At 40.3% G+C, this 20153-nt stretch overlaps 1 protein-coding gene across 2 annotated transcripts in view; it reads left to right on the top strand.

Annotated features, from left to right (window-relative positions):
- Nucleotides 1–20153, top strand: part of rgs3a (regulator of G protein signaling 3a) — a gene marked incomplete at its 5' end in the record, with an annotated part of 149079 nt that overhangs the window by 31720 nt on the left and 97206 nt on the right. Inside the window, 3 exons of one of the 2 annotated variants that reach the window (XM_080510106.1) lie at nt 4748–4815; nt 18784–18865; nt 19483–19588. In XM_080510106.1, the coding sequence (XP_080366232.1) occupies nt 4748–4815; nt 18784–18865; nt 19483–19588 (256 nt within the window). Of the gene's footprint in view, nt 1–4747; nt 4816–14733; nt 14989–18783; nt 18866–19482; nt 19589–20153 lie in introns of those variants that run through there. The other variant, XM_080510107.1, reaches the window with a different exon arrangement.

Below are 20153 nucleotides of genomic sequence, written 5' to 3'. Positions count from 1 at the left end.
TTGTTATTCTCTCTGATCTTTATATCAACTCTTTTGTAGTGCATGCGTGTGTGTGCGTGTGTGTGTGTGTGCAGAGATTGACCTGGGAAAGAGAAGGCTGTTTTTTCACCCTTTTATTAAATCTTTCCAGTCCAGTTGTTCAATAAATTGAAGCAGTTTTTCAGCCACTCTCAGAATATCCTTTTGTAAAGTCACAACAACAACAACTCAAGTAGAAGGACTGTAGTTAACTCACATTTAGAAAGTAGTTGTTTTTATATTTTTCCTGTATGGTTCTGTATTGCCCCGTGATAGACTGCCAACCTGTGAAAGGGGTTTCTTTGCTTTTGCCTGTTGATGGCTGACATTAACTTATGCTATATATCATTTTTATTTAAATTCATATTTTGAATTTAACATTTTTTCTGGGGTCTGAATATTACTTTTGAGATAAACAATATTGCATTGAGATGCATTTTTTATAGATTGAATGAATAATATACTTGACCTTCAGGAGGGGTATGTTTGATAAAGCGAAATACTATGTGAACACATATTATACTGTAGTAATGTTTCCATCCATCCATCCGTGGGGACTTTTGTAACCTTTCAGTTACTTTTTGAAAGAAGTTTTCACTCTTTCAAGTTTTATTTTTAAAACCACATTTTCTGATACAGTTTGAACATTGCTTCTAGCAAGCAAGACTCAAACATATTTACAATTAGTGCACATGAGTATCTGTTTAAAGACCTGTTAGTGCTCTTCAAGCCAGAGGATCTCGATAACTTAATTCTGCTCGTCGACTTGAAAAGTAAACAATCATTTCTGGAGGCTTGAGTTTATCTCAAGATATCCACAAAGTGAAGTGGAGGCAGTACCCTCCCCTCTTGGCTTTTTTCACCCTCTTCATCAAGTGTTCATTTGTTTGTGGGCGATGGCAGGTGAAAAGAGCGACGTAGTGTCAAGTGAGTAACTGGTGCAATGAGGGACTTGAGCAAAGTAGAGGGCTTTTTATTTTCTGGCCGATTCACGGCTGAATGACTCGACAGCAAAACACCAACACCTTTTCATTTTATGTCTGGATGCTTGCTTTTTGCATGTCCTCTCCTTGTGCTTTTTCTTCTTCTTTAGTGTCTTTCTCTGTTCGCCCTAAATCTTCCCCCTCTCTTCTCCCTTTGTGTCTCGTGTATACTTTTCCCACTGTCCACTGTTTCATCGTACTATTGTTCCACCGTCTTCCCCCCTTTTCTGTGTTAGTCATGCTGGATGTTTCTCGTTGCCAGCTGCTCCGCGTCTCTACCCTCGCATGCCCTGCACTACTCATGTCTTACCCAGACAAAAGATTCCTCTTCTGGGCTTGATGCCAGCCAGGTTAGCCGTTCTGTTTTCCTGGACCCCTGGAGGTTTCGGATTCACAATCGACAGAAACCTTTCCTTGAAGAACAGCTTTTGGGTTGCCATGACAACTACAACTAGACTACTTCTGTTGGACTGTAAGGTTACAGTGGAAAGGGTGGACTCTAATGAGTTCGTAATCTTTTCTGGCCGATAGTTGGAAATGGTTTTCTTTGTGATTCGCATTCTTCACTCTTATCGTGCGCAAAGTTGTATTTGCGATGACTGACAATAGCTCTTCAGTCATCTGTCAAAGATTGACAAGCTCTCCAAGATTAGCATGAATCTGGTGGGAGGATTTACAATATGAGTATAATTTTGGGATGCCACAATGAGATGGTCCAGTGTATGACTTTGTAACGTGGAGATTTAAAATGGAGGAAAAAATGGCTTTGTAAAATGTTGTAAGAACATTTTATTTGCACCTTTTCAGCAACAGCCAATCGTTTTTACTCCAACTCATATGAACAATGTGGTAATTGCAGTATAAGAGCAAGTATGGCAAGGATGATGATACAAAAAACCAGTCTAAAAAGAAAAGTGATTCAAGATTTAACCCTTTGATGACTAGGAATACTCATATAGAGTTTTAATATTATTAATTCCTCTTCAATCCTATCAATGGATACTACTGCAGAATTCCTGATTCAGACCATGATCAAAATCAGAATACTTAAATGGGTAAGGGGGGTATTTTTTATGGGCACAAAACTTGATGTGTCAGCTTTCTGTTTTTTTTTATTTTTTATTTTTTTATTTCTGTACATATCATTAACAGTGTAGAGGTTATGGTTACAAAACGGATTAACATCATGCCAAATCCTGTCAGCAGTGACAAAATAGTTGTAAAAAGGGTGAAGAGAATCTGTCGTATCAAATTAATACTCACTTTAACCAAAAGCCACCACAACCAAAAAATTAAGAAGCACATTATGCATGTTTGGCTCTGATTCCAGAGACACCTGAAAGGTCGGGATAGTTAAAGACATAACAGAAGCTCGAGCAAAGACGATGTTTCCTCATCTATTGAATTTTTGATGCAGCGTCACATAGAAATAGGTTGAATAAGCATGCATTTTTTTTAAATAATGTGTAACACAACCTCGGCCACGGCACTGAAATACACAATCCAATCAATCACATTTATTTATTAAAAATACATAAATGAGATTATTTGTCAACATAAGTACATGAGTAGAGAATTGCATTGCAAACCAAGTTGGACACAAAACAACAGGAAAAGTGACAGAAGCTCTGTGTTTAGTATGGGAGTGAGAGACTGGCTCATAATGGAGCACTTGCACACTTGCTCCAGGTGTAGCAGTGCTGCTGATGAGCCCCTCATGTCCTAATGATCCTCTGCTCCATCCATCCATCCACCTCCAGTCCCGCAGGAGAGAGTAGCCGGGTTAGAGGCAAACAAGTGGATTGTCACCGTTGGTATGATATCTCTCTAGAAAGTCGCCTGGAAATACAGCATATTTTTTGGGGGAATCGTGTTTCTGTACATCCTGTCTATCTTCCCTTCCCAATTGGGGGCATTTAATTCAGCTGGTGATTTTCCACTCCTACAGTATGACCCCTCTGCCGGTTCTGTCATTAAAATGTTAAATTAACAAAATGAGAGAAAAATATAAAATTTAAAAGCATGGTTTTGAAGCTGGTTTGTGATCATGGATTGCCTTTAGGTATAAATGCAAGTGAGTGCAAGTTTATGTGTCCGTGTTTGTCCTGTGATCGACGGGATATTGTATTTACCTGCTTTTCTGGACTTATATTGTTATTTTTCAGGTACTTCAGCCACTTCCCACAGCTTGTTAGGTGACTTAGTGATCTTGCTGAAGGGGTGAAGTTCAGTGTAATTGATTTCTCGAAGTAAACTGAATCAGGTCAATTGGACTTGGTCATATGTCTTGGAAGACGGCTTGCCCCTCACCCCCAGCTCCATCAGCTCACGCTGTTACCTTGACTAGGCTGGCTAGTTAGGTCTTCCAAGACATATGATCCAGTCCAGTTGACCTGATTCAATTTGCTTTGAGATGCCAGTACTGCGCCGTTTGCCCAGTGCCATGAGAGAGAGACTTCACCCAGTCTGCTCTAAAACTTGGCAAAAGCTGATATGTATGATTGAGGAATGGATTTCTCTGCAACTTTGTTGTCATGATGATATGTGAAATGTTTTGAAGCTGATTTACCAGGACGCATCTCCATGAACACATTTAATATAAAGACACTGTGGGGAACACTGTTCTGCTGTGTTAAGGCAGCTGAAATGAAATTCAAAGGTACGTGCGGGACAGGCGAAGTACAGTACTGTACCCTTCACGTGGCGTCAGCAGCAATTGGCTCCAGCATCCCGCAACCTTAAATGGATAAAGCGGGACGTAAGATGGATGGATTGACGGATAGGTATGTGGAGGTTTAGTATATGGTTATTATATCTTTTCACAGGGTTAACAGAAGATCACTTATCCTTATTGTGCTGTTTGACACATGCTGGGGTTGTTGTGATTGTGCTTGCATAGTTTTCCATGTCTGAGCTGGGATTATGGTGCTTCTATAGTGATGAAGATGGGGTGTGACAGAAGAAGTATAGAAAAGAGAAGGATAAGCAAAAGGGTAGACATATGGCTGTAGTGGCTTGAGACGGATGGACGGGTGTCCCCGTGTGAAGTCTGAGAGACACAGAGGAAGGCAAGAACTTGACAATGAAAGGTATGCATGAAGCGAACGGAGCAGACAGATACAAAAAAGGAAAGGCAGGAGGAAAGAAAGAAAGAAAGCAAGAAGGAGAAAGTGGGGGATCTGTATTGTGGCCCAAAGCTGAATGCTGCCTTTATGAGCGATAGTTAAAAGGACACTGAGGCGTGAGTCCCTGTAACCATAGCAACTTCCCAGGAGCCCTGTGACGGACGGATAATAGAGTGAGAGAGGAGTTCCTTTTCTCTTCTTCAACCCTCCCTCTCTACTTCCCTCTCTCTCTTCCTCCCCCCTGCTTCCCTCCCTCTCACTTGTTCTCACTTCCATTCCTCTCTCGGGCAGTTTGTTGGATCCTCGCATCTTACGGGAGTTTCCTTGACGCGCCTGGCCTGGCCTGGCCTGTTTTTTCTTTTTTTGTTTTGTTTTGTTTTGTTTTCCTCCTTTAATATGCAGTCTGAAGTTTGAATCCCAGACCAGCAAAAGGCTGCTCCAGACAACTGCTGCCATAATTGCCTGTTGTCATCCGTTATCTGAGGCACTTTTTTTATGGACTCTCAGAACTATTTGAGGACTTTATTTTTGTGCATCCAGAAGAGGGTTTTGCATTGGTGTGGACAGAAATGTGCTCCAAAGGCACTGTCTCAGCCCGTGATTCCTTTGTCTACATTTCAGAGGCTGTGCTGTCAAACCATGGTGCTGCCCCCGAGACTAATCGCCCTGAGAATATGCAATGCTTAACAGTAAGTGGATTCATTTTTCTTCAAATGACATGCTTGTTTGTTTGTAAAAAATGTATTTCGCTCAGATCTGTGCTTTTTTATTGTTGTTTGCGTTGATGCATGTAAACGAGAGCATAAAAATAACATTTGAGAAGTTTAAGGTGCTGTGTGGAGCGTGTGCACATGTCATATTAAAGCTATTGCTGTCATTGTACGTTTGAAGTTTGGCGAGTTTTCTCAATGCTGATACATCACTTTTTTCTTTAGAAGGCAAAAGAAAATGTTTTTCGTTTTTGTGCATGCCCAGTGATTAGCTAGCCCTATACAACATGCAGAAAGCAGATGACCCGTGACACTGCACTACGTCCAACAACCTCGTCATGCATAAATATGCCTTGAGTAAGATATTTACCGCATGAATTCCATGTTACACATTCTCAGCAGCCATAGCAACTAATTGAGCCAGGCACTGTGGCTTCGAGCCGCGGAGGGAGCAACATGTCATTTCTTGAAAGACAATATTTGTCAGAGGGCTCGCTTGCATGCGAGTCACATGTGGAGCAGAATGAAGGCTTGTCATGAGAAGGGAGAGGGGGGAATCATGCAGCCAGATGTGAAGACAGTTTTTCTCAATTGTTGATGGAGATCACAAAACCCTGCATCCAGTACATGTTTCCCATCGATACAAGTCTTTTTGAAGTCAGTTTTATCATTGTCGGTGAGTAGTGCAATATTAAAAAATGAATGAGGAAGACCACTTAAACTGTTTACTGTGACACGAATGAATGACTGATGATACTTTTACTGATTGTGCAGTCGAGCGAAGGAATCACTGATTAATGGAGTTTTTATTTTGACGGCGAAAGAAGCAGCAATTTTTACAGGGATACAAACAAAAATATATTTTAATTTGTAGAGACCACGGTGCTTCACTGGATGAAAGCTATGGATCAGTAGGGACATTATTTGATGATTGGTCATTTTCTCCCTATTTGGAGTTTCCATTGCTCGCCCTATTCTTGGCGTTGTGCTCGATGTGCAAACTCCTTGACTGTTTAGCATATGGATGGCATATATTTTTACTAGCCAATGTTGAACTTCAGTGGGAAGGTGCAATATTCAAGGACTTCACACACTCAAGCTACTTTTCAGACAAATCTCAGCAAAACATGTTTTTTAACAGCTTGGTTGCAGTCTGCAATCCCTGCACTTGGTTCTTTTTTTTCTTTTTTTTTTTTAAAGAACAGAAGGCTTAATGACATTTGCTATTCTTTTGCAAGCTAGCAATACAGGCTATAGATGCAGAACACTATGAGTATTCAGTCAAGATACACCCAAAGGTGTATCTTGAATGGTGTGTCCTTTCCCAATTTTAATCTCAAGGTTTTTGGTATGTTTTTTCCATTTCCAAGTATTAAAGTAATTCAGATTTTAATTGAAAATGTTTTATTAAATGTTGTTCTAATAGCCTAATGTTATCTGTTAATCTGCGTTAAACAGAAGTATGTTACATTTATCATGATGTAACTATTAAATTGTTAAATGCACAATTATGCTCAAGTTGCTTGAGTCAAAGAAGTGTTTTATTACTGTTTTTATCTGCTTGAAATGAGCCTCTAAATTTAAAGTGGCACCTGGTGAACCAACATTTAGAAATATTAAGCACTCGTATTTTATAGATACATAAAAAAAGGACTCTATTCTTTAATGTTTCTACAGAGATATGATTTTCTTGATGGCTGTGGATACTGCATCAGTTTTCACAATAGGAAGGATACATGTCTTCGTAGTTCACTGAGCTTACTGGATCCTGAGTTTGGTGGAGACAGGGTGGGTGTAGAGGGTCATTCATAGAAACTAGACTGATTCCTGTTGACACTCAATATGAGCATCTAACATATTTCGGCAAATTTCCTTTTTCAGGATAAAATGCAGGCGTTTGTCTTGTTTTTGTTTTTCGTTTTTTAGTCGGGGCCTTCCCTTATTGTACAATAGTGGGAAAGGCCAGACAGCATTCAAGAGGCATACGATAGCTTCCTATGTTGGTATTTCTGTGTGAATGAGATTCAGCTCGTCATGCAGCTACTTGTTGTTGACGACAGTGCAGAATATGGAGCAGATTACATGAATGTGATGACAAAAGACACTTGAATGAAAGAGTATCGTGCCACTTTCAGTCCAGTTATGCAATCCAACTCTGTCGTCAGCAAACAGTATAGCACTTTAGCCTCAGCAACATTTGAATAAAACATTTGGACAGACCACAAGCCCGGGAACAATGGAAACCACAACCGCTTTTGACTTTCTGCAGCTAAAGGGAATCTCCCAATCTGCCCCAAATATTAATAACGCATAACTGAAAAGCTTCAACTTTCAATAAGAGCAACTTCTGAAGACAAAAATAGGTTGGAGCCTCAGGACTAATCATGTTGTGGATTTAATGAGTGCTGAAACTGAAGAATGCATTTTCATGGTAACTGCTTGACGAGGTTCATATATTTTATTTTTATACCTTCACTTTAGGATTACAATCATGTCCATGTTGTGGTTATGATTGAGAGAGACGGGTTAAAAGATGTCAGTAGTCACTCGTGGCTTGAAGCAGACAGCAGCCTCTAGTTGTAAACTCCAAAGTTTTAATGTGTTATTATGTGGTACTTGCTTCATATTGACACTGAATTAGTTCAAACTTCATTGTTGTCATATTTAGAAATCGTTCAGGCAACTCATTTCAGTCAACTCAGGTATAATTTCAGTTAAGACGAGTCAACCAGTCCAGAAAACAGTAAAAACGTCCAGAAAGCAGCCAACATTGTCCCTGCAATAAACTGTGCATGACTTGGATTGCAATATTGGATTCTAAATGCTGCTGGTGTACTTGGGGAGTCGTACTGTGCAGCACTCCAAGTCGTTTTGTGAGAGGACATCTCTTTTTTGGAGTGAACTTGAGCACTGGGAGCTATGACACATAGATTTGATGGATCTATCTTAACTTGTGCCAGTTGCCTGCATGCGAGTTAAACATTGCCTTGTACACAGATCAAACACAGACCGAATAATATGTTGATATTGATGAGCAATGAGGCAGATGTTTATTTATTTAACCAATGATTTTCATGCACCACTACTCTAACTGCTTAAACCACTAAAATCATGTAAACAGTTGTCGTTATGGGAAAAGACCTGTTGTTCTTTTTGAAATGAGAAGCATTAACGTTTAGCTTGATACATAATGTGTGCTCAAACAGCTGCGGTTGTTTCGATTGTCATATTCCAAGAATTAATAACTATTTTCTCATGGGACGGGAAGAAGGGAAAGTAATTGGCCGGTGTCATTACTAAGTATCACCAAATTGGATATGGTCGGCCACAAATGGTCCTTGCTTTTGAAAAGTGACCATTATGTCTCGCAGCGTCCCGGAGCGGCTGACAGTTAGAGCTATTCAGCAGACCAGTGTGACACTGAAACATATCCGTATTACTTTGGAAACAATCCAGGATGTGAACTCTTTGGAAGGCAGTGGTTATATGGACTCTCTGCAGCTATAATAAGCCTGACTGTAAGGGATTAAACAGAGGAGTCACTTCACTGCCGCGCTGTATTCTTCCTAAAGCGTAAAGCAGACTGTATGCAAGTGGCATCTTCATGCCTTGACATTTATTGTTTAACTTAAACCGTTTTTGTCCCGACAAAGATTATAAGTGTCCATATTGTGAACCTACTAACACATTTAGGTTTTCACAGAAGTAATAAATACATTGAAACCTCAAGTGTATTCACTTCACTCTTTACTGTTTGAGTATTACATTTATATTTTCCTCATGTGTATTGAGCCATAAGACACAAATGTTGAGCTTCTCTCGATGTGCCATTGAATTCATTGTCTTCCGAGTTGAATAATGATGCAACATCAACAATGTCAACAGTTTCAGGAGCTTTCAAAGTCACATGGAGCAAGGAGAGCAGCAGTCATGTGGAAAAGTTGTACATCCGTATTTGTGAATGGTCCTTTCCTCTCCCCCACCCCTCCTCGCTTGTTCTTGTTCTCTTTCTCCTCCTCTTTATCTCCGGGTGAATCGGAGCAACATTGTGTGGTTTGTGTGGGACACTCTCAAGGGGGAGTTCAGGGAGGCAGTGGAGGAAAGCACATTCACAGACTAGATTAGGAGAGAATGGAAAACCTTTTAGACTTTCTCCCTTTTCTCTGTATTTTCTGATGCCTTGTTCTCGCTTCCACATATTTTCTCCATCGCCGATGTCCCCCTTCACCTCCTTCTCCAGCCTTCTCCCTCGCTCTACTCGGTCTGTGTCCCTGACCACACAAAGAGCTGTGGTATCATTACCTGCCCACTACTTACTGGCACAAACATTTTTTTAGGGTTCAACGACGGCGGCAGTGATTTACACAGGACTCGTTAAAGGCTTTAGAGGCTTCAGATGTTGGTGGAGATAATATTCAATATCCACAAAGCCACAGGGCTATTTCAAGAACATTTTCCTGCCCAGTGACTTCACTTTTACAACGGAGTGTTTTGCTTGATATATTGTTCATGTGTGTTCCAGGTAATTACCGCATACTCTGGAGATAAACTGTGCCTTAAAAAATGCTGTGCCAATCAATTTTCTGCAGCTTTGCTTTATCTGAGTCACTGCGAGCTGAACATTTATTCAATTTATCCCAAGCCGAAAAGGCATTCATGCTTTTTTTGACGGTATTAGTAGGTGTTGTTGGCATTTGGAATTAATAGTCAAAAGAATGGCATTTTGTGCTGACAAATAAGTGCAGCTTTGGATTAGTGTGACATTTAGGTTGACGTTTGCTTTCTCTTTAGAAAAAAAAAGTGGTTTTGTTAAAAGAATGTTATTTTCTAATTGTTTATCATTTACAAATGAAACTTGTAGTTGCTAGATAACTTTTGAATTGAATTAAAACTAATTATTAATGAATGAATGAATTAAACAAATCTTGTTCCGTAATTTATTTCAATCAGCTTATCCACGTTTTCTCACTTACATGTATCAAAATAATTCACCTACTATTCTCGTTTGGTGTTTAAATGATGCTCAGTTGAAATTAAGTGGCCCAAAGTCTGCCAAGAAAATATCCCCCAAATAACTAGACCAGCAACAGCAGCTTGAACCAATAATAAAATTAAGAACAATCCAAGCTTTTATGTTGTTTACTCTAAATTGTGATGGGAAATGTAGAATTTAACAACAGAAATTGAGTCATCGGACCAGGCAATGTTTTTCAAATGTCATATTTTCCAATTTTTGAGAACCTCCGCAGGCTGTAGCCTAAGATTCTGACGGGCTATAGTATCAGACCACACTGGACATCACTCCTAGCAGCTTCAAGGTTCTACAGAGATGTTTTGCAGCATTTCTAACCTTGGTTGTAAATAGTGGGTATTTGATTTACTGCTGCCTTTCTACCATCTCGAGCCAGTCTGGTCATTCTGCTCTGACCTCTGACATCATTAAGGTAGTTGCACTTGGAAGAGAATTGTACCTCACTGAGTATTTTCTCTTTTTTTGCACCGTTCTGGTTGTGGTTGTAGATCAGCAGTTTCTGAAAAATGCAGAGGAGCCCGTCTGACACAAACAAGCATGCCACATTCAACGTCACTTAACTCAAATGTGTTGCTTGTTGTCATGTTTTTTTGTGTTTTCTATGTCTATATGTATGAATACATTAAGTTCCTGTGGTGTGTGACGCTGATTTTACACAAATGTTTGTAGTTTTTCCTCTTCATGTTCTTAGAACTGGCTCGCAGCCTCTTTAAACCTTTACATATGACGATTGAATGAAAGGATGAAAGCTGCTGCTGCTGGTCATCGATGCTCAAACTGCACAAATTGATGACCAAGTCACATTAATAGTGGTTCAGAGCCAAGACTTCCTGTTTCCGTTTTAGATAGAAAAGACCTTCCTCAATGAAAATAATTAAATTGAATTAGTAGTATTTGATATAAAGTCAACCTGGATTTAGATGTATACATATATATAACAGTGTGTGTGCTTGCATGAGAGGGTGAGAGAGACAGACAGAATGACAAAGTTCCGTTGCCTTTTGGCTGCTCGTTGAAAACAATGGCGTTGTCAGTCAGTGATCTATTACACACAGTGCAGCGTTTTTAAAATGTACTGCTCTCGGTCTCTGACAATGCAACGGGGATAACCCAACTTTTCTGCCATCATTATCAAAATGCTGCTTTCTTGTCATCAAACCTTTTTTGAAACTAAAACACAAACTCTGTGCTCTTTCCAGTTTATTGTTATGTGATAACAAAAGGCCTTAAACAGCAGGTCTACCACTTTGCTGCTACATTTCAGTTTCATTTCAGACAAAGCAAATTTTCAAGAACTCTAAAATCATCCCTTTTTTTTCACAAGACTCTGATTTAATGTCAGACATGATTCCACATGGGTGATGAAACAGTTGCACTAATAAAAGTCATCCATCCCAGGCGAACAAAACCCACAATGTTACCCCTACAATCTGATCCAATAATAATAAAGAAATGGAAGTATTTGAAACTATAATTTTAGTTTTACCATCTTTTTTCACCTAAGTGTTGGTTCTTCTACTGAAGTAAAGAGTGTGACTATTAATTACCAACTCTGCTAGTTCTTCATAAATACGAGTATATTTTATTATACATTCACACAATACCGTTATTATCAGTGCACACGTGTGAATTGCGACGAAAACAGATGAAGGGATGTTTTTAATATGATATTACAGGTTCACCTGTTGCAGAGACATACTACAATTTAAAAAAATAATCCATCAACAAATTACATTTTTGTGACAATATCTTTTACCTAGAGAAGAAATTGGGCATTCAATTAAAACAGACCTTTTGGTGTGAGGCAAAATGCATCACGAGTATGAATTGTTGAGGTAATTGTGTGAGTTACATTTTGGGAGCTGACAGCTGTGTTTTACAAAATACATTATTTTATGTATTGAAATAGTTATACATGACAGATGTTTTTTTTTACATATATTATTTAGCAGAGGAGGAGATGCATATACCAGAAGAGGACTATAACCCCCATAGAAATCACACCTACAGAGTTATGACATGTTACATTCTCCAGCACATGTTCACTCCAAGAGTTCACTTTTTTCATGACATCTCAGCATTTATCCCAGTGTGTTTACAGGCAATGAAACAAGCAAACAAAAGAACATCCAAACAATCACTACATATCATTTGAAGAGAGCACAGTATTCATGAATATTAACAGTTGCGCCCTGGACAGCGTGTCCTCCTGCATCACTTTGCTTGTCAGCCAGCATTAGTGCCTAAACCATCACTGTGTAAATGGGTCTGACACTTGTGTCTGACGGGAAAGATAGGAAGGAAGGGCGAGGTGAGCTGAAAAGAGGACGGAGAGGTCAGATTTTCTGGCTGGCGTCTCGGAATAAATAAGGAATCGTTAGTTCCACTGCCAGAAACTATTCTTTTGTTAAGTTATTGGACAAGACTCATTTTTTTTTCCCTCCTGCAAAATCTGGACGTTATGAATGTTTATACTTTTAAAGACACTTGGGTGACACCTCATGTCTTATCCTTAAGCACAGCCTTGACTACTAAGTTGGCCTGAGTAGGGAAATGCAATGAAAAGTGGTCTTCTCACTGCACAAGTGAAATAACCACTTTCTCCAGAACTTTTATATTCTTCATTTAAAGAGAAATTGATGCATGAAAGTTTATCTCAGTGAGTGAGTCACTTCAATCGAGAACGCAACTGTCTTATTTGATGGTTCAGGAATAAGTTTTGAACTCACAATATGTTTCTCTCAGGAAAACAATGTCTGAACCCTTTTAGTGACAGAAAAATTATTTGTTGAAGCGCTCTCTGACAGTGTTAAAGGTTGAAACCACGTGGCTCTACAGTGCAGCACTGACTGACTAAAATGCACAGTGAGATTGGTTTGCCCGTGGTATAGTTATGAATGCGTTTGCCGATCATCAGCTGTTTGAGTTGTGACCCTGAACTTAGACCCATCTCGTGTGTTCATTGGCTTGGAAGACGCCTCCTCTTTTGATAGCTGTTTATTCAGGTCAGAGCGAGAGAGATGGATAGAGGCAGAAAGAGAGTGAGAGAAAGAGAGCGAGATCCCACACTACTAAAAACCAGATTGGCCTCGCCTGGCTCCTAGACAAGCCTTTCAAACTCTTCTTTCACTTCTCTCCCTAAGACATGCTTTCTTCTCTGCTTTTCTTCACTCCCTCTAATCCGTCCTTCTGCCTATTTAGAGGTGAACAGCGCAGCTTGAAAGAGAGAGAAAGTGTTTTTGTGCGCTTGACGGGTAACCCTCGCCCTTTTGAAAAGGCAAACAGGGAAAAGCTGCCATTACCACTGGCATGAAGGGATCTTAAGACAACGGGCCTTTCTGCCACTTTATTAACATTGTAGAGACTAGTGCAGCGCTGCTCCTCTTTCACCCCGCTCTTTCTCTGTCACTTCTCTGTCCGTGTTTCATTTCATGAGTCGGACATCCAAATGATTAGAAAAGAAAACGCATGCTGGGAATTAATGGGGCTGCTCAGGGTTGAACTGTTTTAACTGTAATTCAACAAGCTTTTTCCTGCGCCGCCATCTAGCTGTTTATTGTTCATATTTCGCAGATTATACCGACTCATTCCCAGACATGCGGATATTGAAAACAAAAACAGATGTAGTGTTTTGAGTGCGGAATGAGAAGGGGGGGGGTTGTTCAGAGATCCCAGACCTGTGAATTTCCGTGTTGTGTAGTTGGAGGTGCGAGCTAGCCACTGAAAGGAAAAGCAGAGGAAATATGGAAGTTGAAAGCATAACAAACAAGCCTAATGCCTGAACAGAGGTTGAGGAGACTGGTAGCCCTTTTGGAAAGACGCTGATGAGGTAGTTGATTTGATTGAGGCTTCTGTGTGCGAGACGGTGAAGAATGTCACGGAGCAATCCACTTTTACTTGTCTCTTTTCGAGAAAATGTGGTCATTAAATTTTGCCCAAAAGTCATAAGCGATCTGAACCGTTTCCTCTTGAAGCTCGACTCCTTGCTCGGGGCGCTTCCCACACTTCTCATGAAAGTCCAGCCTTTTACACTCTTATTCATACACGTCTCACTTGTGCCACCTGCATTACTCACCCCCGAGCATGTTTGCGGGAGAGCGAGGCCCGCAGCACCTCTCACAGCTTCATAGTGTGGACTCAGGAAGCAAACTGGCCTTATCGGGGGCAGACACACAAAGCTGCTCTGCCTGTAGGATGGCGAGGTATGCATAAGTGCACGAGTGTGTATGTGTATGGATGAGGGGGTGGCGGTGGGAGGCACTTCCTCCTATTCTTCTGCTGTTGAAGAGTTCCCATGAGCGCCCCTGCCAGGAGCTACAGTGTGGCCTGAGCAGGCCGAGCCAGCTCCAGTCTCGCCTGCGTGACGCCGCCTCTCACACTCTCACACAGCTGATCTCAGGCCACAGAGCGACGGGGACAGTTCATCACAGGACAGGACAAATGCAAGAGGAGAGAAAAGGACAAAAGAAAAGAGGAGTAATCTGAACTTGGGAAAGTGAAGCTGCAGCTGTGGACGAATTGATTGGTTCAGAGTGTTGACTTGCATGCAGGAATGTGCATCGATGTCTGGAGTCATTATTAACCGACCCTGACGAGAAAAACAACTGCAACCAGAGGTCAGTGGCAAAGTGATACCAATTGTGCTGTAAGGAGGAGAAAATTGGACCGAGATTCATTTTGAGGAAGACTATATTTGGATTGAAGGCCCAGCTGTCTGAGAAGAACTCTCCAAGGATTTCTTTTTTTGGCGTGAAATTCTTGTTTACATTTCTGCAAGGTGAGACACGATATCACAGTACAGAGTCCTGGACAAGGCACAACTAAAAGTCAACTCAGCCACACTTTGGGCATCTCTGGCTGGTGAGATGATCCATAACACCCTGAAGTCCTCAGAAACGCCGGAGCACAGCCCTAGGAGGACACAATCAGCCGCCCAGAGAAGACTGTGGCGGTACTCAGGCTGCAGAGGGGCTGCAAAGGTGGAAAGCCAACGCCGCAGCGTGTGCGTTTTGGCTGCCGACTTGAACTCTGGCGAAGGAGGACGAGGAGGAGGAGGTGGCAGTGTGATACACACTATCCACGGGCTGTGCCACCTCTGCATCGGCTGTAGGCTGCCTCAGGTGTGTTTCTGTTACAAAAAAAACAGAAAAAGAAAGGTAGAGGGAGGAGGAAGTAAGGTTAAGTGCCTCAAGTGTGCAGAATGGTTGAAAAGTTAGAGTTCGGTGCCTTTTTGATTTATCATGAAAAGATAAGTTGCAAGAATTGGAGTTAGCTCAGAAACTCTCTCACAGTGAAGGAATATATGAAAAATTTAATCGGTATGGTTTCCGTTCACACACCACTGCATCCTCATATCATTGCACGCAAGAAAATGAACTTTCAACTGCACTTTTGCAACACAGCCGGAAAAGTGCCTGTGAGCGAATGGGGGCGATACAGTGGTGTGTGTTTCATGAGATAGGAGTACCAGCTGTATGTCCTTTACATTATTTACCCTTCATCTAGCGAGTAGCGGATTAGATGCAGGCGGAGGCTTGGAAATAAGCAAGAGGAGACGAATATTTGCAGTGATTTGAACTGATGGTACTGCCACGAAGCCAGTTGAATTGCACATTAAAAAAAAGCAGGGGTCACATAAGGGCATGGTTTAATTGACTAGGGATAAACAAATTATGCAGATGAGACTAAAAAGGACTACAGTAATTAGACTGGTTGGCTGTATAAGACTGAGCTCACATGCCAAAACACTGCATGCCACATTAGACAAACGAGTGTGTTTTGCTGTAGTCACCGAACATGCTGACCCAAATAACACTGTTCAATCACTTACTGTTTGTGTGTTCATCCGTCATCAGATTTAGTATCTACCTCTCCTCTACAAGACGTGCACTATTATGACGGCATTATTGTAGCAAAACTATTTGTCAATGCGTATAAAATGTTGTCTGTCTGTATTTTAATCCGTCTGTCCAAAGCCAGAGTTGTCAATGTGTAAAAGTATTTGTCAATGTGAGCCTGAATTTGCAAAAGTCGTCTTGTACCTGCCTGTGAGCCTGAGCTCAGGGCAGCAAAACCCTGGCTTTACAACTTCGAATCCTTCAAAAGGCAGAATTGTAGCAAAAGTCACGAGTAAAAAAACAGCCAATTGTGAAACTGCTTGACTAACAACTGTGGAGTTGTCTGTATTTTCAGGATTTGAAGCTGAAGACAGACTTTTCAATTACAAATATCTTTGTACGCATTGACAAACATTATTACATGTACAAATTGTAATACGGATGAGCGGATTCTTTACACATTTAAATACCTAATTCCAGACACACACATTACAAGATAACTTTTGCAGATTCACATTCACATTGACAACTCTGACTTTGGACAGACATATTGAAATGCGAACAGACAACTCTCCATACACATTGACAAATAGTTTTACAATAATGCCCCCATACATTGTCATCATCGGCAGTTTTCTGCCTCTGTATTCGTAAAGTTGTGCCGAAGCTGATGCTGATGTAGGAGCACTAAGGCGTGACTGTAGGAAGAGAAAAGCTCAGTCACACATGCATGAACACATGCCGTACACACATAGAGTCCAGGGCTTGACTGTATTGAAATCCCTAATATGGAAAGTAGAATCTGGCCCTTGTTTCTATGGTTGAAATTCATCAGAATGGTCCAGCTTATACCATTTAAATACTTCATGCCTACGAGCAACTTCTTCCTTCCTTTTATCTTCACTGAATTCAGTAATGTGTCTTGAGATTGGCGCATTAGAGGAAATTAGTCTCCAAACATTTGGAAGCGATTTGGTGGATGATTCCCAGTATTCTCTTTTCACTTTGAAAGTAACCCTTCGGCTTTCATTTAGAAGTGGAAAAGAGGGCATCGGGCTGCTTTTCCCAGGCAGCCCAGAGGTAGTCCAAGTGCCTTGGACTCTACTGTTCTCACAAATTGAATTAACACTCTCAAGGCTCAGGGTTTCAGATGAATCGCGCTCAAATTAGGCAGCTTTGAGAGCTCCCGTAAAAAGGACCCACTGTCTGAAAAAGCTTTCAATGAAAAGACCCGGGCAGATACAGACAGATAGATGAGGCATGATTGATGGATCTCTGCTTCTTTTCTGTTCATTTTCAGCCACAGTTGGTCACACAGTTGCTTTTCTCTCTATATATGTCATGTTCTAAACCCTGAGCCAGTCTTTCAAAAATGTTTTGTGAGCGCTTGTTACCTCTCATCTTTAATTCCAGTAAAATGCTTTGTTCCTTTGTTTATTTCTGTCATTTTTTCATGTCCCACTGCCCTCTTTTGGCTCTGTTTAATGTGTTTTTATCCCTGTCTATAATCTTAAAAATTTTGCTCTTCAAACTAGAGTCTTTCTTGGTTTCGGTCACTTTTCTTCCCCCTACGTTTTTGTGAAGATTCTCCACAAACTCACAGTTTACAATGATTACTGTACAAACATATAACACCAATACAAAAGCTACTGCAACATTCTTTTTTTATTTATTTGCAGTTTTATGTATGTTTCAGCATTTCTTCAGGCCCGGGAGAATAAGGTCACCCTCTTTAAAGGTTGTCCTGTCAAAGTACATATGCTCATGAGAAACTCACATTATGAATACTCCTTTGGCTATACTCTGCGTGTACTGAAAAGAAAACAAGTTTTAATAGTCATGACAAAACATGAGTAAAAAAAACATTGTTCCTATTTTTTGTAGGCTGTTATATACTTAAAAAAAAAATTCAGGCCTGATCTAGTGTGTAATCCTGATGGTGGACAGAAAAAGACAGGGTTAGAAAAATACAGTTGAAAAATCGTTTCCCCTAACAGTCTGACACAGGACACGTAACGTCACTGGACTAGAAGAAACTGCAATTGTACGAGACATTTTAGGGTCATAACGAGCTTCAGGCCACTGAATAATGACCATATTTCTCCAACTTGCTGCATTTTGCTCATAGGCAGACTTTGTAATTTAGCTGTAAAAAGTGACGGTAATACTGGTGTGTAGGAATAAAAAAGAGAGATGGGGGTGGGGGGGGTGGGTTGTCCTGTGTGCTTTGGGCCCCTGGTTGTCAGCAGATGAGATGGAAAGTGAGATGTTTTGGACGGATCGTTGTTGACTTTGGCTCAGACTTTCGGGCACAGGTACCGAATGTTGGATGACACGACAGAAAGAGAGACAATGGGAACGAGCCATCAGCGTTTATGTGTGTGCATGTGAGGATGTGGTGAATTTCAACAGATAAATCCTGTTTTTTAATGTCGGATTTTTTATTTTTTTTGTCTCTACAACATGTATCTTTGAATTAATTGTAGTCCAGTAAAAAACTATATTTGTCATAATGAACATGTCTTTTGTAATTCCTTCATAGAAATGAATGGAAATATAAGAAGAATACGATAGAAAATCATTTGATTGTACAGATGTGTTTTATTGGCACGTTAGAACAATGAACTTCTGTTTTTTTTTGCTTCACATAAATATCAGTACCTGTTTATGACAGGTACTGATATTAAATTTTTAATTGCTGAGTAAAATTCATGCACCGAATATATGCTGTCTAACTGTAAGTGTTTCAGCGCACTAATAGGTGGCTTACATTTGAGTGGATTCATTTTCTCTTTCAAATACAAAGACCGACTTATTCTTAACTGTGGAGTTGTTCCTCCTTGGAACTCATCTAATTGGGTTCACCAGGAAACTGCTGTCAGGACAGTTTTAATGGGAAGTCGAGGCGAAATACAAATCTGGTTAATCATGCTGTTGGAAGCAAGTTGATTATTGTGCCAGCATGCTCCATTGGGTGCCTCAGGTAGTCGGGTAGAGAGTGTGTGCGCGCCTGTTTTAATCACAAAATGACTGTGTGTCTGTGTCTGTGTGTGTGTGCGTGTGCGTGTGCATGTGCAGGTGACCATCCTTCGAGGAAAGGATGGGTATGGATTCACCATCTGCTCGGATTCCCCTGTGAGGGTGCAGGCTGTTGATCCAGGTAAGTTTTGCATGAACGTCACTCGTCCTTGAGATCGGTTCCTGAAATTAACATAGCATTTCTTATTTCAGATAAAGTGACTGTAAAGTAATGGGGGAAAAAACTAAACTTATTTCACTTTTCATAAAATACATTATTTTATTTTACTAATAAGAACAATGATATAATTATCATTGTTCTTATTAGTAAAATTGATGAATATGATGAACAGACTTTCATGCTAAGCTGCATATGATGGGCACCAGAATGGTTCAGGCAGTTCGCAGCAGCAAGAAACATGGCTTTCACTAACATATTTTTTTTCCCTTTAATTTTGAGGAGAAATCTTGAAACGAAACAAGTAACAGATAAAACTTTGAATGACCTTATCAGTAGCATTTTAAGTGTCATGGAGCATAACCTCAGTTAGCAGGGTAACACGGTTAAGCTTGTCTGATAAATGAATGAAGTTGAGTCAAACCCCTTTATTTGGCGTGTGTTGATGTATTTGACCAGCATTATCAATCTTCAAAACTATGATCATTATTGCTTGTCTGAACTATGTGAATGGTGCTTGTATGTTTTTTGGTTTTTTTTTTATATAATTGAATCTCTTTTCTGTGTCTGCACTCTGGCAGGGGGTCCTGCAGATCAGGCTGGTCTGCAGCAACTAGACACCCTCCTGCAGCTGAACGGTCAGCCGGTGGAGCAGTGGAAATGTGTGGACTTAGCACACGCTATAAGGTAACAATCTCAACACAACAGAAAACGATGATCTAGTTTACATCCAAGTGTTAAAAGAACCTCTTCTAAAGGTTTCTTTATAACGACTCAAGACGAATCCTTCCTAGAGATATAAGACTTGAGGGGTTTCCAGAATTAATTTTATCGCTATTATTGATTTATAGGCCAGTCTGAGCCTTTTTGACAGGTTCGAGTGCCACAATAAAACCTGCGATGGTCATTCTTTTGAAGCTGAATGTGCCTGAGGGTGATAAGGATTCAATTTGCAACAAAGTGAGGAGGTATTACTCTGTAAGGGGATTCTGTGGGCTCAAGATTTATCAGCATTCAACAACACAGCTGAGATTTAATTGTGAAAGTGTCACAATGAGATGCCTCATTCGTACTTTTATCAACAGAAACATTTTATTGATTACATTTTTTACTTTATTGTGTTTTTGTGAGTTTGAAATGTCAAAATCAAATTGAAAAAGGTGTTAAAAATATTACTTCCAAATGATAATTATTGGTCAGTCACTGTTGTCAAATTATGTGTAGAATCCTTCAGATTTTCTCATACTTCTTC

This window comes from Blennius ocellaris (genome assembly GCF_963422515.1).
Source record: "Blennius ocellaris genome assembly, chromosome: 15".
NCBI classification, from domain to species: domain Eukaryota; kingdom Metazoa; phylum Chordata; class Actinopteri; order Blenniiformes; family Blenniidae; genus Blennius; species Blennius ocellaris.
This window is presented reverse-complemented; position numbering and strand designations above follow the sequence as displayed.